This window comes from Camelina sativa, chromosome 19 (assembly GCF_030686135.1).
Source record: "Camelina sativa cultivar CO46 ecotype springtype chromosome 19, ASM3068613v1".
NCBI classification, from domain to species: Eukaryota; Viridiplantae; Streptophyta; class Magnoliopsida; order Brassicales; family Brassicaceae; genus Camelina; species Camelina sativa.
Window position 1 is genome coordinate 7,159,653 of NC_141898.1, and position 19,955 is coordinate 7,179,607.

Below are 19,955 nucleotides of genomic sequence, written 5' to 3' on the forward strand. Positions count from 1 at the left end.
TATTTATTTATATATATACAAAGTAGTTTTAATTTCTATCTAAAAACGTATACTCCCTCATCTTTCGTATTTTGAAAACGCGTATTTTTAATATTTAATTTAATTTAACACAACTAAACCAATTATAGAAAATTATAATTTAAACAATATATAAAATATTAATTATCTTTGAATTTTGCATACAGAAATATTTAATAAGATGAAACAAATAGAAAGTACTGCATTTATTTTAGCTTTTACTACAAATAATAGCTTATATTATAATGTGGGACAAATATTTTCTTTGACAAGTATTAAACCAATTATAGAAAAAAATATACAATTTAAACAATATATAAAATATTAAATATCTTTGAATTTTGCATACAGAAATATTTAATAAGATGAAAAATAATTAGAAAGTTCTGCATTTATTTAATCTTTACTACAAATGATAGCTTATATTATAATGTGGGACAAGTATTAAAAAACAAAAGTATGAATTTGTGACTTTTGTCATTATCATATTAGAAATTCAAATATATATATATACCTCTTGCATTATTATAATGTCAAAACAAAATATGCTTCTTTTTTTACGGAAATTTTTATATATATATATATATATATATATTATTTCTCTAAAAAAAAATCTAGACAATATGTCTAAATCTTTATGAGATCATTAATATTTATCTTTAACTGTAAAATATATATTTATAAATAACAATTTGTTTAACAAGATACAATATATATTATTTAAGTTTTTTTTCCTTTTTATTTGATTTGGGATAGAGATTAATCAGTTTTTTTTTTTTTCAACCGAACACTTTGGATATAGTCTACAATATATTCCCAATGGTTTGCAAAAGAGATAAAATATTTCATTGAAGAACAAAGGTTTTTTTGTTTTCCAACGAAACAAGGTATATATACTATAGAACACATAATGATAGTTTCATATTTCATTCATTGTCCTTAGTATAACTTGAGATCTTGATTGAAAATACAACATTCGACGATTGAATTGCCGTAGCTGAATGGAATATGAAGTGTTTTTTTGTATTCCCTTTTACTTTTGTTAAGTTACTGATGTATCTCTTAATACAACAAACGTGAAATGCACTTGGATTTCCAACTCCAAATCGGAAAAGAAAAAAAAAAAACAGTTTTTTTCCAGATTTAATCCCATGATAAATTAAAATACAAAATGGATACTTTTAAAGGATATTGATAGGTTTTTGACTATATATATATATATATATATATATATTCACACATACATCTCATTATTAGGCTCTTACTTCCTCCATACATAGCTTACAAAGATCTTTTCACCTTCCTACGGTAGAAAGCAAATAATGGTCGCCATGAAAACAAAGTCAGAGTTGGGTTGCTTTAGTAACGTCTTTGGTGCTTCAAGATGGAGAAAAGCTTCCAAGTGGTAAGAAACTTGATTTACTTGCCTTACACGTACGGTTATGATTTGGTTTGTTTTTTTGTTCGAGTTTTTAATGTATCTCTCTTGTGTGCAGCAAAAAACATATTCAGTATCTTTTATGTTCTGTCAAATCACATCGGAAGAGAAGAGAGTGTATGGTCAGACAATCTCGCTCAGATATCGCTCAGCTCCTTACCAATGGCCGCTTCTCAGAAGCTCTTCCAAAGGTATCTGAAGTTAATCTCAATCACCATGTTACTTCTGCTTGATTGATTTAATTTCTTTCACCATGTTAATCTTGTTTTGTGGTTTGGAATTTGAAACCTTAGGCGAAACAATTCTGTGAAGATGAGAGAAGGTTATTGGCGTACGATCAGGTCGACAACTTCTGCGCATCCATCATGCAGAATATATCTACTCTAAATCGTCAAAGGTAATTTGTTCTTTATATATATAACTTGTGACGTACGGTAATCAAGTAAACCTATGCGGTTCAGTATGTAATATCGTTATGTTTCTTTCTCCAGCGATGTTCATCTGTTACCAGACGCAATTAAAGAAGCAATGGCCGGACTGATATTTGCTGCATCAAGAATCGGGGAGCTTAACGAGCTTCAATACATAAGGAGCATGTTCTTGGTGAGGTTTGGGCGTGAGTTTGACAAGGAATGTGTAGATTTGCGCCGAGGAAACGTCGTGGGTTCGGAGATAGTCAAGATTCTAGACACCAAGTTGCCGCAATATGAAATTACAGACATTGTAATGGAACTTTCTCAAAAGTACCAGACCAGTACTACTGCGGATTCAATAAGTGATGGTTTAGCTGCAAGTAATGAACTTGGCATTGGTGATTCTGAAGCGGAGAAGATGAAAAGCATTGTTAGGAGAAAGTTGCTGCGTCCAAATGTTGGAGAGATTGAAGGAAGAGATCGATCATTCATGAGATAGAAGAGTTTGATTGGGGTTGAGATTGAGATTGTTGTTTTGTTTAGATTGTATGTAGAAGTTTTCCTTTAAGTTCATATATATCTTGTTATTGTAAACAAACAAAGAATTATCGTTTCATTTATTCAATGATATTAAAATTTCTTATCTCATTAGATATTTACATATTGACAGTTTATGCACGTGTAAATTCACTTTCTTAATTCTTAAGACGTCGTTAAACAATATTGAGGATGGATAGTTAGTTATTTCAAAACAGGTCATTCAAACTAATGATGGGCCTATCCGCCTATGTTAAATAATAATACTAGCTATAAACTAGCGGGCCTGAAAGGGTATTGGACTGAAAACTCAAACATAACAATTTTTCGATACCTAAACTGGCTTAAGACTTCAACCGAGATTTTCCCACGTTTAGCGTTGACGTTGTTTATATTGAAAAAAGAAAGAAAAAAAATGTTGCCAACATCAGTCATCAAATTTAACTGAACATCCATGTATACTCCTTCTAAGAAACTGATAAGCGTCAATAAAAGTAAAACAAATGACGTGTTAACTTAACTCTAGTGCCCAAAATGGAATCTGATTATATTATACGTCGTCGAATAAAGTAATCGTCAAAACCTATACTAGTTCTATGTGTATATATGTCTACGATTTTTCCAGGAGTCTCCAGCTTTTGATATTGAGAGGTCTGGTTAAAGATGTTATCGAACAATAACGTGGACTCGACTTTGCTAGCTCAGAGCTACTATTGTTAGTTTGTTAGCACGTGACTTACATATCACTAACAAGAACTCTCATAACTCACCAATCACAAAAAAGGTGAACAAAACATTTTTCTAAGGAAATCAAAAGACAAATAAGACGTCGTTTGTTTCTTTTTTCTTTGAAAGACATTGTTGCCCGATAAACAAAAAAAAAATAATAATCGTATTTTATATATAACCTTAACTGGTACAGTTTAATCTATGATTTTAAACATTACCAATTGCCCTACAAATATCCGCCAGTAGCTTATATCTATTGTCTTTTTACCAAAGAAAACTATATATATTTTAAAAACCAAACGTACGTAAAGATAAGATATAGGTTTTTTTTTTGTAGATAAGATATAGTTGGATGAAGTGGGGGGTTTGATCTCTGCTGGTCATCTCTTCATCGTTGGATTCCCTTTTTATCTTGTTTCTATTCTATTTTAAGAATACGAAAATAATATGCACAAGTTGCTGATACTCAATATGATCGATTCGCCAACTTGACTAATTAGCTTATATATGGTTTAGTTTTTTACTATATGTTCTTACCGAAAACTAAACCATAAAAACATAATGTTTCGGTGGTAAGAACATATATAAAAACTATATACGCATAAATTCTAACGTTATTTGTTTTATAAATTCGAACTATTTAATATGATATCTAGATTTATGCATATGTAATGTAGCGTTTAAATGTGTTTTAGTAGGAGCCAGTTTTGATGGAGCTCATCGTGCTCCAGATTATCGAATTCTTGGTATAAAAAAAATAAAATCATTAAATCATAAAACATCATATATATAGTGGAGTCTGAATTTCACTGGCGCATTACAGATTAATAAAAATTGTATTGTACGTCATGGTTTACAAAACCCGTTATCTAAATTACCTCAAATGTCAAAAGTTGGAACTACCTCATAGTATTTTCTTACACTTTTAATTTGTCTTTTGAGTTTTGACCTAAATTTACGGTTTAACACATTATGTGATTATGATATATGCATGATATCGCCAGTATTAGCAGTTTTTCAATTACTTATCTAAAATTTAAGACCTCTGTGTGGATATTATAGTCCTAATTAAGTTCAAAAAAATCCCAAAATGGGGAAGAGTAAAGGCTTTAAAAAATTTGACCAACCCATTAATTATACATTGTTGGATCCTGTAATGGAAGAGAAATAATATATATATAGAAACGAATTAACACCAGATCAGATGCCCCGTGACACGAAAGCTATTGAGTGAAAGAAACCCCAAATTCCTTCTTCTATTCACTTAGAATTATTTTTACAGCATCATCATGTCGTGTGAACTTTGTTAGTTAATTAACTTTCTACTTATTCTATAGATTTACATATAGTATTAAGAAAACCATCAAACGAAAGCCAGTTAATTCAGTCACTAGAAAACATCATACGCAAACTTACATACATGTACCCTCTCTGTTTTACAAAGAATGCCATTTTAGAGGAAAAAAATTTCTCTCTGTTTTATAAAGAATATTATTTTAGAGAAAAAATTTTGTTACACAAAAAGTATCATTTTACATTTCCAATGTGCTTTTTAATGCTACATTTTCCTTTTCACCTTTAAACCCAAAACTCTTTTCATTGAATTTAAACCATTAACCACCTATTAAATAAGGGTAAACATGTATAATTCAAATTTTTCTTAATTTGTGTAAAATATGTCAGAATGACACTTTTTATGAAACAGAGGGAGTATTTGTTAGGATAATTTGCTGACAAATTATATAACTTCGAAGAGAGAATGCAATTTTATCTCTTTCTTTCTTTTTAATCTATTGGGGAAACCATAAATTGAAACTAAAAGTACTTCTTAAGTTTGTGTTTTTAGTTATTTTGATAAAACTAAATCTAAAATTTTATCAAGAGTCGGAATTCATGCCAAATTGATCGGTCAGCGAAGGTTGAAGTCGAAGTTTAATTAATAGTTCAAAACTCTTAAATATTCTCTAATTCCAAAGTACAACTCTGAGCAATATAAACAACCATAAATTGGTCAAATATCATTTTATTTCATGAATACATGAACTTTACTTTTAATTGGTAAAATATTTTTTTTCCCCCCCACGTACAAACAAAAGTTGAAGGGCTAGAAATGAATTTGTGTTGTTATCTTTTAACAAGACAAAAAAGGAAATGTTTAGGAGTTATACGGACTTGGTAAATCATATATGTTTTCATTTCTCAACCACAAAAAGCCTTCTTATATATCTGATTGTACATATATGTATGTATATATATACCGACGTTTCACAATTACAATCTGATCTGATTAGGAGTCAATCAAAAATTACAGACTGGCGAAATCAAAACTGGAAAAAAATATTAATTAATGAGAGTCTGCATCATCAACTCGTGTTTGTTGTTCGTCTCAGTCTGATCTGTAAACGGCTTTTTTGACAAAGATCCCGCCTAACTCAACCCATAGACACAAGACATGTGTCGTCTCGTGGTAGTTCTATCCGTATGAAAAACGCTTTCCATGTTACTTACCATCCAGTGAACTCAACCCCCATCTTTCACTTACACCTGTCCTTTCTTTTTCTTGACCCAAAAAAAAACAAAAAAAAAAGTTGGCACATACCCATTACAAAAAAACAACACTTTTAGAATATTTCTTTCTCTACTTTTTTTTTTTTAATGAATAAAGACTTTTCACATATATATATATATATATTTATCACAATTATATAACTCATTCAAACAATTACAGGAAAATAACGAGTATTGAACGTACAAATATTGTAATGACTTTGACTTAATTCCCTAATACTTGGGGAAAACCTTTGACAATATAACAATTTTTTTAAAAAAATCACACGAGGCGGTACAGTCATACACACAACATAATATTAAAGAACTAATATAAAAATCAACTTTATAGTATAGGTTCAAGGAACCAAAAGGGATAGCATAAATCACGACGCTCTGATTGATCCACGTGTCACGATAAACATAAAGTGGGATCCATATTGGAGCTGCACGTTAACGAAGATTGGGCGGCCTTGTTCTCATACTATTACTCTATGCTTATCTATTATTGTTATATATACATACACATACAAGTAGCAGAGCTTCGAAATCTTTAAATCTTGAAATACAAAATAGAAAAGAAAATAAAAAGATCAACGAGAGACGTCAAAGATATTGTTGTGATAAAAGTGCACAGATATTTTTTCCCTTGTTTCTTTAGAGAGGGGGGAGATTATATATTTAGAGAATGGGTCTCCAAGAACTTGACCCGTTAGCTCAATTGAGCTTACCACCGGGTTTTAGATTTTACCCGACGGACGAAGAGCTTATGGTTGAGTATCTCTGCAGGAAAGCCGCCGGTCACGATTTCTCTCTCCAGCTCATAGCTGAGATCGATCTCTACAAATTCGATCCTTGGGTTTTACCAAGTACGTTACTACCATAACCGGCCAGGTTTTGTCTTTTTTTTTTTTCGTAGATTAATTTTATCTAATTATGTTTCTTGATTGGTTGTTTGTAGGTAAGGCGTTATTTGGTGAAAAGGAATGGTATTTTTTCAGCCCGAGGGATAGGAAGTATCCGAACGGGTCTAGACCGAACCGTGTTGCGGGGTCTGGTTATTGGAAAGCCACCGGTACGGATAAGGTTATCTCGACGGAAGGAAGAAGAGTTGGTATCAAGAAAGCTTTGGTGTTTTACATTGGAAAAGCACCAAAAGGCACCAAAACCAATTGGATCATGCATGAGTACCGTTTATTCGAACCTTCTCGTAGAAACGGAAGCACCAAGGTATACAAATAATAAAATAAAAAGTACTATAAACTAATCTCTAGTGTTCTAGATTAATAACGATATATTTTTTGTGTGTTCAGCTTGATGATTGGGTTTTATGTCGAATATACAAAAAGCAAACAAGCGCACAGAAACAGGTTTATAACAATCTAATGACGACTGGTCGAGAATACATCAACAATGGTTCGTCGACATCTTCGTCGTCTCATCAGTACGACGACGTTCTCGAATCTTTACATGAGATTGACAATAGAAGTTTGGGATTCGTCGCCGGTTCATCATCTAACGCGCTGCCTCATAGTCATAGACCGGTTTTAACCAATCAGAAAACCGGGTTTCACGGTTTAGCTAGGGAGCCAAGTTTTGATTGGGCGAATTTGGTTGGACAGAACTCTGTACCGCCGGAACTCGGATTGAGTCATAACGTTGCGAGTATCCGTTACGGTGACAGTGGAACGCAGCAACAGACTGAGGGGATTCCTCGGTTTAATAACTCGGACGTATTGGCTCATCACCAGGGTTTTAGTGTCGACCCGGTTAACGGAATTGGATACTCGGGTCAACAAAATAGTGGGTTCGGGTTTATTTGATTGTGTAATGATGACGTAATATAAAAAGTAACATAATTTTATTTTTTTGGTCTAAGTCAGATTTATTAATTAAGGGTAGAATTCGAAGTCTAGGGTTAAGATTTAAGGTTCTACGACTTGTATTTGTATATTCGTCGTCATTTGTCCTGACATTTTTACATTTTTGTAAACTCTTAAACTGGATCTTTTGTATTAATCAATTATTTATATATACTAAAAACAGATTACACTTGCTATATTTAATCTATAAGTTTTGTAATTGCTAACCACAGACAGCAATTCGATAAACCTCTCATTATCATTCCTGACACATGTCACACGCCAACATCTCATATTTCTTTTATTCCTGTTTGTTAGACAATGAATCTCGATTAAAAATCATCAATTCATATTTTTTTTTTTAAAGGTTGGCTTGCACTAGTCGTTAATCGCCAAAATATATCGATAAACTAGGAAACACAAAACGAATATGATTTTTCTTCGCTTTCGCTCATAGTTTTAATATTAGTGCCAGCCAAACAAACAATAGAGACTTTGGCATCAGCTTTCGCTGACGCTGACCATATCATAGCGAACATGACCAAAAATGTATGTTGATCTGTGACGATCTCTAGCCTATAAAACAAATATACTTTTCTTGTGTCATTCAAAATGTATAAAGGCACATGACATAAAAGAAATTTCGCACGAGATAGTTGTGTATATATATTCATTTATGTTCAATGACATTTGCAAGCCGCAAGGTTTGATATAGTAATATATATATATATATATATATATATATATATATATATATATTATTACACAGCTGTTTAAAGAGCGTTCAAAATTTTTGTTAGAGAGAATAGGACTATGGATATGGATAAAAGATGTTTGTATTGTATAGTGATGGTTATATATAGAGTATTATTAGATGGCCAAATCTGAAATCTTAAAGACCAATTGGAGTTTAGAGATAAGAACGTACCGTTTTGAGTTTTCCTGAAATTGTACGTGTGAGTCAGCATGGGCTGCTTGTGTGACCAGTTTGGAATAATATATTTCCAAAAATAGTAACTGTTCACACCGTACAAGTTTTTTTTTTGAAAATTAATGTTAAATTATATTTTAAGAAAAAAATACACGTTTTACAGCAGTTTTAGAAACTGGTATTTACATATTTGAAAACTTTTGAAAAAAGAGAAAACTATAGCATTAATGGAATCTTGATGCCAACCAAGCCTAAATGAGGGTGCCATTCTTATTTAGTATTGTGTTGATCTTGTTACGGACGTTTTTGTCGATAAATTTCACCAACTTCTCCCCTGATGAGTATGGTTCCCCATGCCTCCTATCGTTTCTTTCCCGCCAAATTGAGTAAATAGCATTCTGAAAAGTATAATTCAGTAGAAACCATTATGTTTTGTCCAGTTCTGTCCCCATAAGCAGATGTATCACCTGCGTCCAATCCGTGGTGTACTTGTCTGTGATAATCCTTCATACCAACGACTCCCAAATCTGCTGCGTGAACGGACAGAGAAAGAACATGTGCTCTCGTGTCCCCATCAGATGATTGCAGAAAATACAACCTGTATTTTCGGTTGTGTTCCAGTTTGCCATTCGTTCCCCTGTTGCGAGTCTGTTTTTCACCACCAGCCAAGTGAGAAAAGCAAAACGTGGAGTAGCTTGAGGGACCAAATTACTTGAGACTCCTCCATTAATGAATGCGTTCCATGGATGTGCAACCAGGTGTCCTTCGTTCGAAAATGCTTGTGATAAATGTTACTTTTCCGCTTCCATAGAGAAACATCTTGTTGATCATGGACACGGACAAGTTGTTTCTTGTGGAGTTCATCTTCAATCAAGCTGAGGAACTCATTCCGACTTCGTCGTCGACGAGTTTGGTCCATTGCTTCAGCTACCGTACTTGAGATTGGTATTCCCATAGATAAGCAACCACGGTCCCCAACTTTCTCATGTAGACGACCCAAAGAGCTCCAGTTATCAAACCAGAATAAAGTGGACTCACCATTATAAACCTCTATGCGGTGGAACTGTTTTGCTAGGTCCCTGTATTTCAGAAGCTTCTTCCATATCCAGGATCCAACAACAATATTATCTTTTTCCGACTAGAAAGAACCACTACGAATGAGGTAACGGTGGACCCAGTTAACCCATAGCGAGCTCTTGGCAGAGAGAATTCACTACAGGAAATTTGATTATTAATAGCACACTTTAAACGCTATCGTAAACAAAGATAGCGTTGTGGAAAGCGCTATGTCATCCACCGCGATAGTTGATCTGACACTTTAGATAACGTTTTTTAGGCATGCTATTGAATGTTTATAAACAATAACGTTTTTTATATCCGTGATATTTAAGTATACAATAGCGATTATATTTCGTTATTTTTAGTCTATTTATAACATTTTAATATTACTTTTTGTGGCATTCATTTTCTGCTATTTGTTTGGATTCCTGAGCAAATATTTTTATTGAAATTTTTGTAAACAAAACGAAAAATACCTTCTGAAAAAGAAAACTTTTCTAATAACATTAGTTTTCAATCCAACAAACCAACATAATCACCACACAATAATTCAGGTTCCAACAGAAGGCATATAAACTTATAAGCTAGCCAACATAAACACCACACAATAGTTCAAGTTCCAACTAAGGCCCTAGTTTGTTTCTAACACAAGTGTGCTGAACTCAAGACCCTACAATCTTATCATTAGGCCATGCCACTGTTGTACCTAAAGCATCAGCAACACATTTCACTTCCGCATCTGGTCTCCATACTTTGGCTGTTCCAATCTTTATAATTTTAACCCATACCTTGCTAGCATTAGGTCCTAAGGGTTTACAGTGGACTGTGTCTTCCAGATTATTTGAAGTAACTATACCTTCTGCAACGATCTCTCCTGAGTTTTCACAGTCCAACAACATGCAAGTCTTCTTCTTTCCATTTGATGAGCTGTTAGCGAAGCTGCAGCTTATACTCTACCACACAGAAAAAAAATTAATGATCAACTCAAGATCACAATCATATAACATTTGACTAACTTAAAATTCAGTCACTGAAAATTATACCTTAGGTGATGATTCTTTCGGTGATGCTTGTCTTGAAGGTTGAGTAAATATCTTGTTCATTGGCCAGGCAATATAATCTTAAAGTACATGCTCTATCAAGTATATTTCAGTAGTTGGTCTCCACAGATAAGCATCTTTCTTAACCACCTTCTCAACCTTCACCACTGCAGAATTTGGACCAATAGGAATATCGTTGATCACTTCTTTAGGATCAGTAGACCACATTTGACCCTCAGCAACTATTTCGTCCTCCTCCGCATTACAATCGTAGATGATGATCATGTCATGTACCTAAGTCAGTCATAAACAAGTATATATCAGAACAGGGAATAATAATACAATTTCATTAAAAATCAACCAAAATCAAAATTTTACCGATGATTCAGAAGTTTGGTTATCAGTTTCGGAATTAACCATCTTGATTTTATTAGTTAGCCATGCTATTTTGACTCCCACAGCTTGGGTAAGTGATCCAACAGTTTTAGTTGGCCTCCAGAGAGAAGCATTTTCTACTAATACAGACCTAACAATGACAGCTGATGCATTAGGACCAATTGGAATATGAGCAACCTTGTACCTTGGTTCAGACGAGCAATACTCTCCTTCACCGACAACACATTAATCTTTTGAGTACCAATCCAGTAGTTGACACATACGAACATCCTGTCTACAACTACTATCCAGCTCCGAGGTAGAAACATCATCAGGCTGTTCACAGAAGAAGTTGAATTTTAAAAGCATACATTGAAATCATCAAGCATTGTTGACCAATATGAGTAAAAGATTAACTAACCTTCTTCCCTTTATACAAGAAGTGAAGTTTATTTTCAAGATTTTCAACCTTGTTGACCAATTCCTTCTGCGTTTTCTCAAGTTTATGCACATGTGCATCTCTAGCCTGAAGGAATGCTAGCTTTGTTGCAGTGATCCCTTTGCCCATCCCTCTAATCCTTCCAGGTTTGTCTCTTCCTAACACCTAGCTCACAACATCCTCTCTAATGCTAGTGCTAGCTGTAGATGCAATTTCACTATCAAGAGATTTTATTTTTTCCTGACACAAATAGTGAAATCAGAGTTAGTGTGAGTTCTATAAAATAAATTACATATTTATAATCCCATGTCACTTACAATAGTATCCAAAAATTCTGTTCTCACAGGTCTCCCATCTGAATGAGTGTGTACTGCTACCCATACTTTGCTCTTTGACACTTTGCTTGGGTCTGAACTTTTTTTCTTCTGCAGGTAACAAAACCACATCAGCTATATGAAAAATAACAGCAAATATTAACATCTACATACCATATCATCAGCTAGTCGATTCATTCCTTTACAGCTTGAGGTGTGTGGAATCTGTCCCTTCCTCAGTTCCCTGAATTTTTCACTTACAACCTATAAACAAGCCCATAATCAATAAAGATTCAAACAAACATATTCTAGCATTACAGAGTTTGAAATACACAACTTGAAAATCTGCACTAGTCTTAGACTTCACCCACTTTTTCCAAGCTTCAACAGATTGTATGTTACTTGGTTTCATCTCCACAACCTCTTTCTTATTTAGTTTTCGTACTTTAGAGACAAGCCTAGACTTAGAAGACCGCCAAGTATTATTCATCTGCATTAAAAGAGATTCTTTTTGCCACTCTTCAGTTAAATTGAACCTTGCCTACAATATTTGTGAAACAATTTAAACAACCTGATGATTAGTACATAGACTCATATAAGAGGTAAATTAGCAAAAGTATTTAGGAAACACCTGAATTTGCTCCCACATCATGTCTTTTATTGAAGGATCCAAATATCTCCAGTCATCAAGAAGGACTGGCACATGCTCTCTTACCAAAATACCCATGAAGGATGAAAGCAAGACTGATCTTGGACCCACATGTGCACCAAGAGAATTCCATTCAACTTCAATTTTGTCTTCATGGTGTTTAGCAACTCCACGCATCTTAGTTGGCCCTCTTGTTATCCTTTTCTTGGTTTCTTGAGCTTCTCCAGCTGTTGATTGCACATTTTCTTGTGGATCAGCCTGCTGCTCTTCTTCCTCTCCATTGACCTGCCTATCTTCTTTGCCTTCATTGTGATGCTCATCTTCTTCAACTTCATTGACCTGCCTATCTTCTTCTCTTTCTGATCCCATATTCTCTAAAATTTCTTCAACATTTTTCTGAACACTGTCTTCTGCATTGTTAGAAGCCTGAACCACAGCCTTACTGCGTTTCCGGATGGACTTTACAGGGACTGAAGAGATGCCTAGCTGACGGTTACTGCATCTAGGAATGATTTTATCCATTTTCTTCGACATTTTCATATACCTGAAACAGAACTGTAATAAAAATTAGTACAGTATACTAATCCTAATCCAATTAATCCACTACTAAGACCCCTTCACAATCTTCTCTATCAAAGAAACTCTCATCATCAGAAGACTCGTTCCCAAAATCTTCATTTTGCGGAATGGATGGTGCAACTACAAACTCTTCTTCTGTCTCTAGCTCATGATACCCTCTTGGTGACGCCCTCATCACTACAGACCAACTTGAGGAGTCATCTCTAGAATAGAATACTTGTTTAGCTTGGGAGGCCAAAATATATGGATCTTGGAGGTAGGCAGATTGGTTGACATTGAGATTCACAAGTGTAAATCCTTCTTCTTCTTTTACACCATTTCCTTTGTTGGCCCACTTACACTTGAATATTGGAATATGAAACATATAGTAATCTAGCATAATTATCTGTTGTATAACTCCATAGAACACAACCATGTCCGCCATCTGTCTATTATCTCTTGCACTAGCTCTACTTATGCTAAAAGCTTCATAAGTTACTCCACTGTTCTGAGTCTTGCGCATTACGTCCTTAGTGTGAAATCTATGCCCATTAATGACAAATCCCTTATAGGTTTGAGCTATTTTCCTTGGTCCATGAGCTAACCATCTCAATTTCTCTGAATGATGTTCTGAGTTACCAGGGATCTACATATCCACACAAAATATGTAAAGTTATTTACTATATATACATAGGAATAAGAAAAATAATACTGTGTATATATACAAGATCTAACATTATCTTTTACCCACTGTGAGAACCTCTCTGCGTGTAATTTCCATAAAAGAGTTTCACTTTTACGACATCTCACATCCATTGATTGCAATTCCTCAATGTGCATACTGTTATAAAATATCAGAAAGTTAGTTTTAAACATTAAACTTTCAAACTTAGTTATTAAACTATAAGAAATAAGATGAGAAAAAAGACAAACTTACTCTACATATGGACTCATCACTGCCATGTTCATTAGAACATATCTATGGGCAATGTCTCTCTCTTTATCACTTAATACCACTTGAGCAGCCTTCTGGAATGGGTGTCCTTCAAGTATTCCCCTAGAGGACCCAACATCTTCATTACGGTTGATTGTTTCTTGCACCGGTACAGAATTTTGTAGAAACTCCATGCAGAATGCAATACACTCCCCAGCTAAATAACCTTCAGCCATACAAGCTTCTGGCCTTCCATAGTTTTTGACATATGCTTTTAGTGTTTTCATGTACCTATAACTCAACCAAATACGGATATACTATGTTAGTAAACTATTGAAATACAACCTGAAAATTTTCAAAGTTAAAAGATGATTACCTTTCAAAGGGGTACATCCATCTGAAATGAACAGGTCCACCCAAACGTGCCTTTCTTGCTAGATGTATTGGAAGATGGTACATTATATCAAAAAGGGTTGGAGGAAAATATCTTTCTAGTTGGAAAAAGGTCTCTACACACTTAGCCTCCAGTGATATTAGTTTTTCTGGATCAATAACTCGCTGACACAACCTCTTAAAGAAATTACATAATCTAATCACTGCAATTCTAGGACCCTTCTGGAGAAGCACATGATGATCATGTGACTTCAATCCACCAATCATAGAAGGATCCACTGAAACACAGTTGGATATATTTGCAGAATAACCATCAGACCCTCTGAATGAACTTAACCTCTTGCAAAATGTTATTTTCTCAGACTTGGACATCCAATAAGCAGCTGGAGGCAAATAAGTCCTCTTCCCTTTTTCCTATGTGTGTAACTTCTGTCTAAACCCCATGTCTGCGAGATCTTTCCTTGCTTTCACCCCATCTTTTGACTTAACAGATTGCATCAACATAACCAACATAGAATCAGAAACATTCTTCTCCACATGCATTACATCAATATTGTGACGAACCGGCATATCCTACCACAAAAGAAGAAAAATTAGTTCAATATGATATGCAACTTTATAAAAATAATTGACAATTATTGAAATTTGAATTTATATACCTTCCAGTAAGGTAACTCAAACATGATGGACCTTTTCTTCCACCTCCATTTAACACCGTCTTCATCAGATTCATCATTCAATAGTTCCTCATCTTCACTTATACCTTTTCTTTTTCTTTTCCCTTTTTTCACTATACATTTACCAAAATCATTTCTGAAATCCTTAAACATCTCACAGATTTCCACTACAGTTTGAACTCTTCTTGCACTTCCTTTCTCTACTGTATTATCAAACCATTTCTTTCTTCTTCTGTACGGATGATCAGGTCTGAGCCTCTTTCTGTTGCCCAAATACACATGCTTACGGCTAAATTTTAACCATCTAGAAGGCGTATCCTTTCCACACACAATACATGCCTGTTTCCCTTTGACTTTACATCCTGCCAATGACCCTAATGCTGGATAATCAGTTATACTCCACAACAACATTGCTCTAAGTGTGAAATCTCCTTCATGAAAGAGTCATAAACTAAATACCTTCATGCCACAAATCCTTCAGATCATCTATCAATGGAGCTAGGTAGACATCAATGTTATTGCTCGGTGCAGTTGGCCCAGGGATCAAAAGAGTGAGCATCATGTTCTCAGCCTTCATACACAATGTCGGATGCATGTTGTAGTTGACTAATAATACTGGCCATGTGCTATACTTCGTGTTCTGAATGGCAAAAGAATTCATCCCATCAGTGGAAAGGCTGAGGAGGAGGTTTCTTGATTCAGCAGCAAACTCAGGCCATTTATCATTCACATTGGCCCAAGTTAATGAGTCAACTGAATGCTTCATTGTACCATCTGTACTTGCATTATTGAAATGCCACCGTAACTCTTCAGCCATTCTTTTGGATCTAAACATCATCCTAAATCTATCTTTAATTGAAAAATACCTTAGAACCTTTGCTGAAATCCCCTTCTCCTCTTCACCGGTATTCTTATCCCTTTCCCACCTAGAGAGACTACATCTTGGACAGGTTTCAATATCTGCGTACTGCTTCCTGTATAGGATACAATCATTCTTGCATGCATGTATCATGTCATATCCAAACCCAAATATTTTCAGAAACTTCTTCAACTCATCTGTTGATCTCGGTAACACATTGTCCTTAGGAAGCATATCATGAACCATTTTGAGCAACTGATCAAAATAGTTCTCCGACATACCGCTCTTGACTTTAATCTTGTAAAGCCCCATGATTGCAGATATCTTGGTGTAGTTGGGACAGATGGAATATAAAGGAGTTTCAACATCTTGTAGCTTCTTTCTAAACTCAGATTCTTCTACACTATCAACATCATCATTCTGATCTTCATTGTGGCTATTGGGCTTTGAATCACTATCAAAGAAGGCTGTTCTAATCAAATCATAAGCTTCAAACTCAGAGCTTGGATCTTCATCTGGTTGAGCAAGTTTCCTATCACCATGAATGCGCCAACACAAATTCCTCTTGTATTTCTCATCCATTCCTCTAATCACTAGATGATCAAACATTGTCTCTGTTCCTTGATGAGACAAATTCCGGCAATGTGTGCAGGGACATAGCATAGAACTAGGATTACCCAAACTTGTTGTTGCTGCATTCACAAAATTTCTAGCTCCTATCTGATACTTCATATAGCAATCTGTAACACAGTTCATAAGCAATTAAACAGTCTTGTAAACTTCATACCTTGGCAGCCAAACCCAAGACTTCTCCATCATCGAACAAGACCAACAATATAGCTCCACATACACTCACATTAAACCGAAAGACATATCAACAACACACAAGAGAAAAAGAAAAGCTAAATTCGAAAACAATTACCCACCTTAGTTAGGATTTCTGAGAAATCGACTGAGATAGATTGATAAATCGAGTTGTTGTGAGCTCCAAATCGAGTGAGAGAGAGTATGAAATCGAGTGAACTCCTAGATTAGGGTTTCCACAGTGAAATCGAGTTGAGAGAGAGAGAGAGAGATGGAGTTGCGAGAGAGAGAAATCGGGTTGCGAGAGAGAGAAATCGGGTTGCGAGAGAGAGAGAAACCGATTAGAGATTGAGAAATTGAGTTGAGAAAGGGAGAAATCGAGTTGAGAGAGTAAGGAATCGAGTGAGAGCCAGAGAAATCGAGAGAGGGTTTGAGTGTCTCAGATCTGCCTTAGAGAAAAATCGAGAAAGAGAGAAGAGTGTCGACTCAGATCTATTTCGCCGTAGGGAGGAAAACAAAAATTTTCCCCCCTTTTTAATTTCAATAGCGGTTTACTAATTTTTTAGAACCAATTTGGCTCGCGTCAATTTTTTTGTTCCCGCTTTTAACTATTGATAGCGTTTAAAAATAACTAAACGCTATCTTTAATACACAGTTAACTCAAATATATCATAAACATCAAAAACGCTATCCTTTTGTGCTATCAATAATCAAATTTCCTGTAGTCGAATTCTCCAAATCAACTTCAGGACACTCACATTATTAGCCTCATTTAATGAACGAAGCCCCAAACCACCCTCAGACTTAGGGAGACAAATCTCTGTCCATGCTATCTTAGTTTTCTTAACATTTAAAGATGGGCCAGACCACAGAAAGGCTGAGCATAGCTGGTCAATTTCGCAAATGCAGGCTTTTGGAAGTTTAAAAGCAGAGATCCAAAAGTTTGTAATGCTGAATATTACCGATGGGAGTAGCTGAAGACGTCCAGCAAAACACCGTACAAGTTTTAAACACAGCACAACGCTTTTTGTTCGTCTAAGTAGATTTTCATAATTAAATAATTAACATTTTGTTTTTGCCTGAAAAACCTCTTTTTCACTAGAAAATATAATTGTCAATTTACATGAATATTCGTTATATATGAACTTTACAGAATTAATTTGTGGAATTTAAAGATTCAATATGACTTTGTCTTACTCTATTCTTTTTTTTTTCCTTCTAAATTACTAAAAATTTAATAAAATCGAATGTGTGATTGCACAATTTTTAGTTACTTTTGATCTCTCAAACAACTAACTTGACTCAATATATATATATATATATATATATATATATATATATATATATATATATATATATATATATATATATATATTCAAAAACTTTTGATTTCTCAAACAACTAACTTGCCAAACTATATTTTTTTAGTCATACAAAAAAATAAAAATAAAATGAAAATGTGGTGAAAAGATGCACATGAATATATTTCCGTTTGATGTTTGTCAATTAAGGTGCCTGAACTATTAATTCAGACATGGTAATATTTCAATTTTTTGAAAAGGAAAATATAAATGGTTTTTTTGTTGGATGAAGCTTTACGCAACCCCTTGGAATAGCATATATATTCTATCATAAATACATGAAAACGAAGGTTTAGAGTTTAATACTTGGTAACCTTCTTGCATAGAAAGACTTGTGGTCCTTATATATTCAAGATACTTTTGTACGTTAAATCAACGTAACCATTCATTCGACCATATACGGGTATACCATGCACATGTAATTTAATTTATCAGTAAATGCGCATTTGCATGGCACTGGAATGGGATTTAGACCGTTTAGTGATGCATATTAATTGTTTTTTGTAACTATTATAAAATGTCAATATTTGGCTAATTTTATACATGAAAATAAATAATATCATGCAACATTTGTTTGTTTTTCTTTTTTGTTCTTTTCGCTTTAACTGACATTGTATCCATCTTTACTCTCTTAATGAGGCAACGATGTTTCCTGAACTGACATTGTATTTTTTTCTATGCGTTGTATATCTTTTCTCTCTTTTACTATATATACTATGAATTTTATGTTTGTTTATAAAAACCTGTGGCAGAAGATTCGCTTGCATCTCGTTGGATATATATCATCCGAAGTCTGTAATAAGAACTGGAAGATTCCATACCAATATCTGATTAACGTGTTACCCAAATAAGTAAGAATGTGTCGATATGGCTATTCATGCTTTTTATCTTTAGGATTGATGTATTTTGTATTAGTAAATGTGTTGGGCCATGGCCCAAAACTTGGTTAATCTAGGCTTATATATTATACAATAATTAATCCCACTTATTGGGTCCCGACTCCTGAGTATTGCTGATGGTGAATATTTTACTACTACCTTGAGTTGAGTCTGACTGTCTGTGAGACCTAATAGAGATCATCAGACAATTTTGTTTGTCATCTTATCTTTCAGATAAACGAAACATACGTATATAACTTTTATCCCTGAGATAAATCTAAGATCTATAAATCTACCTTGAGTCTACATGATTTTTAGAGTTCACTTTTTATTTTAATTCTACTACATGATAGTATATCTATTCCGTAATTAATATACCTATGTAACTGTAAGATTATTTATAAGTTCAAAATATGTAGCAATAGAATGATGTTAAGTGAGCCACTGCCTAAATTCAAATGCACACATACAATATATACGTGCTTTATTAAGATATCAGTATCATTAGTTGGAAATATATATGTGAATAAATATTTGTTCAAAATTTAATCGTATCACTCTAAATAAAACGATTCCACTCCACTTGAAGCTTTGATTGATTTAAACATATCAGTTCTAGTCTGATCTGGATGTGAGAGTTGGCAAAAACGGATAATCAAAACAAAAAAAAAAGTATTTTTTATGAGATATACTTCTAACTAACATGTTGACAGATCAAAATAGCAACATACAATTTATGATTTTTATAAAGCATACTTTAACATAAAAGTTGCCAACTTGCCAAAATACATATAGTTAATAGTTTATGTATTTAGAATGTATATGTAAAATTAAGATAGCCTATAAATTGAAATTTAACTTTCATTTTATCATAAACTATAGCTAAATGAAAAGTATTGAAAATTTTGTTCATGCATAATTTTTAATATATATATATATATATATATATATATATATATATATATATTGTCAAGAGTTTGGTTTAAAATATTTGATATAAGAGGATATATTTTAGAATGTTTGAATCAATATTCAAGAGAAATTGATAAAAAGGAATTAATATTCAAGAGAAGTTTGTCAAAGACAAATATATGTTCGTTACCGCGCACAATAGGAGATTGGACTTGAGATAAGTTTTTT

At 33.8% G+C, this 19,955-nt stretch overlaps 4 protein-coding genes across 5 annotated transcripts; 2 read left to right on the forward strand and 2 right to left on the reverse strand.

Moving 5' to 3' along the window:
* The first annotated feature begins 744 nt into the window (after window positions 1-744).
* Window positions 745-2,517, forward strand: LOC104765377 (vacuolar protein sorting-associated protein IST1-like). 2 transcript variants are annotated; one of them, XM_087501433.1, is made up of 5 exons: window positions 745-905; window positions 1,331-1,423; window positions 1,515-1,647; window positions 1,750-1,853; window positions 1,948-2,517. In XM_087501433.1, exons 2-5 carry the CDS (start codon window positions 1,341-1,343, stop codon window positions 2,366-2,368), a joined length of 741 nt encoding a protein of 246 aa, XP_087357559.1. In that variant the 5' UTR covers window positions 745-905; window positions 1,331-1,340; the 3' UTR covers window positions 2,369-2,517. The 2 variants fall into 2 exon arrangements, with proteins under 2 accessions (XP_087357559.1, XP_019097131.2); XM_019241586.2 differs by lacking the exon at window positions 745-905 and having other exon boundaries at window positions 948-1,423.
* A 3,533-nt stretch (window positions 2,518-6,050) lies between these two features.
* On the forward strand, window positions 6,051-7,741 carry LOC104765378 (NAC domain-containing protein 55). The gene is made up of 3 exons (XM_010489074.2): window positions 6,051-6,551; window positions 6,644-6,912; window positions 6,996-7,741. The coding sequence occupies exons 1-3, from the start codon at window positions 6,371-6,373 to the stop codon at window positions 7,503-7,505; spliced, it is 960 nt and encodes a 319-aa protein (XP_010487376.1). The 5' UTR covers window positions 6,051-6,370; the 3' UTR covers window positions 7,506-7,741.
* A 5,205-nt stretch (window positions 7,742-12,946) lies between these two features.
* On the reverse strand, window positions 12,947-16,588 carry LOC104767530 (uncharacterized). Its single transcript, XM_087501432.1, has 6 exons — window positions 16,553-16,588; window positions 14,896-16,492; window positions 14,220-14,809; window positions 13,847-14,134; window positions 13,645-13,750; window positions 12,947-13,555 (listed from the first exon to the last, which is right to left on the reverse strand). Exons 3-6 carry the CDS (start codon window positions 14,606-14,608, stop codon window positions 12,947-12,949), a joined length of 1,392 nt encoding a protein of 463 aa, XP_087357558.1. The 5' UTR covers window positions 14,609-14,809; window positions 14,896-16,492; window positions 16,553-16,588.
* Window positions 14,651-16,504, reverse strand: LOC147920279 (uncharacterized). The gene is made up of 3 exons (XM_087500991.1): window positions 15,373-16,504; window positions 14,896-15,275; window positions 14,651-14,809 (listed from the first exon to the last, which is right to left on the reverse strand). Exons 1-3 carry the CDS (start codon window positions 16,502-16,504, stop codon window positions 14,651-14,653), a joined length of 1,671 nt encoding a protein of 556 aa, XP_087357117.1.
* Window positions 16,589-19,955: the final 3,367 nt, after the last annotated feature.

Excerpts from the sequence above, each read along its gene's own strand:
- LOC104765377 (XM_087501433.1), top strand. The coding sequence starts at position 1,341 with ATGGTCGCCATGAAAACAAAGTCAGAGTTGGGTTGCTTTAGTAACGTC. Across the intron at positions 1,424-1,514 it reads TGGAGAAAAGCTTCCAAGTG|CAAAAAACATATTCAGTATC; the intron begins GTAAGAAACTTG and ends TCTTGTGTGCAG. Across the intron at positions 1,648-1,749 it reads TCTCAGAAGCTCTTCCAAAG|GCGAAACAATTCTGTGAAGA; the intron begins GTATCTGAAGTT and ends TTGAAACCTTAG.
- LOC147920279 (XM_087500991.1), bottom strand. The coding sequence starts at position 16,504 with ATGAAGTATCAGATAGGAGCTAGAAATTTTGTGAATGCAGCAACAACA. Across the intron at positions 15,276-15,372 it reads GAAGGATTTGTGGCATGAAG|GATGTAAAGTCAAAGGGAAA; the intron begins GTATTTAGTTTA and ends GGTCATTGGCAG. Across the intron at positions 14,810-14,895 it reads TTGAGTTACCTTACTGGAAG|GATATGCCGGTTCGTCACAA; the intron begins GTATATAAATTC and ends CTTTTGTGGTAG.
- LOC104767530 (XM_087501432.1), bottom strand. The coding sequence starts at position 14,608 with ATGTCCAAGTCTGAGAAAATAACATTTTGCAAGAGGTTAAGTTCATTC. Across the intron at positions 14,135-14,219 it reads TGGATGTACCCCTTTGAAAG|GTACATGAAAACACTAAAAG; the intron begins GTAATCATCTTT and ends GTTGAGTTATAG. Across the intron at positions 13,556-13,644 it reads CACAGTGGGTAAAAGATAAT|ATCCCTGGTAACTCAGAACA; the intron begins GTTAGATCTTGT and ends GTGGATATGTAG.
- LOC104765378 (XM_010489074.2), top strand. The coding sequence starts at position 6,371 with ATGGGTCTCCAAGAACTTGACCCGTTAGCTCAATTGAGCTTACCACCG. Across the intron at positions 6,552-6,643 it reads CGATCCTTGGGTTTTACCAA|GTAAGGCGTTATTTGGTGAA; the intron begins GTACGTTACTAC and ends GGTTGTTTGTAG. Across the intron at positions 6,913-6,995 it reads GTAGAAACGGAAGCACCAAG|CTTGATGATTGGGTTTTATG; the intron begins GTATACAAATAA and ends TTGTGTGTTCAG.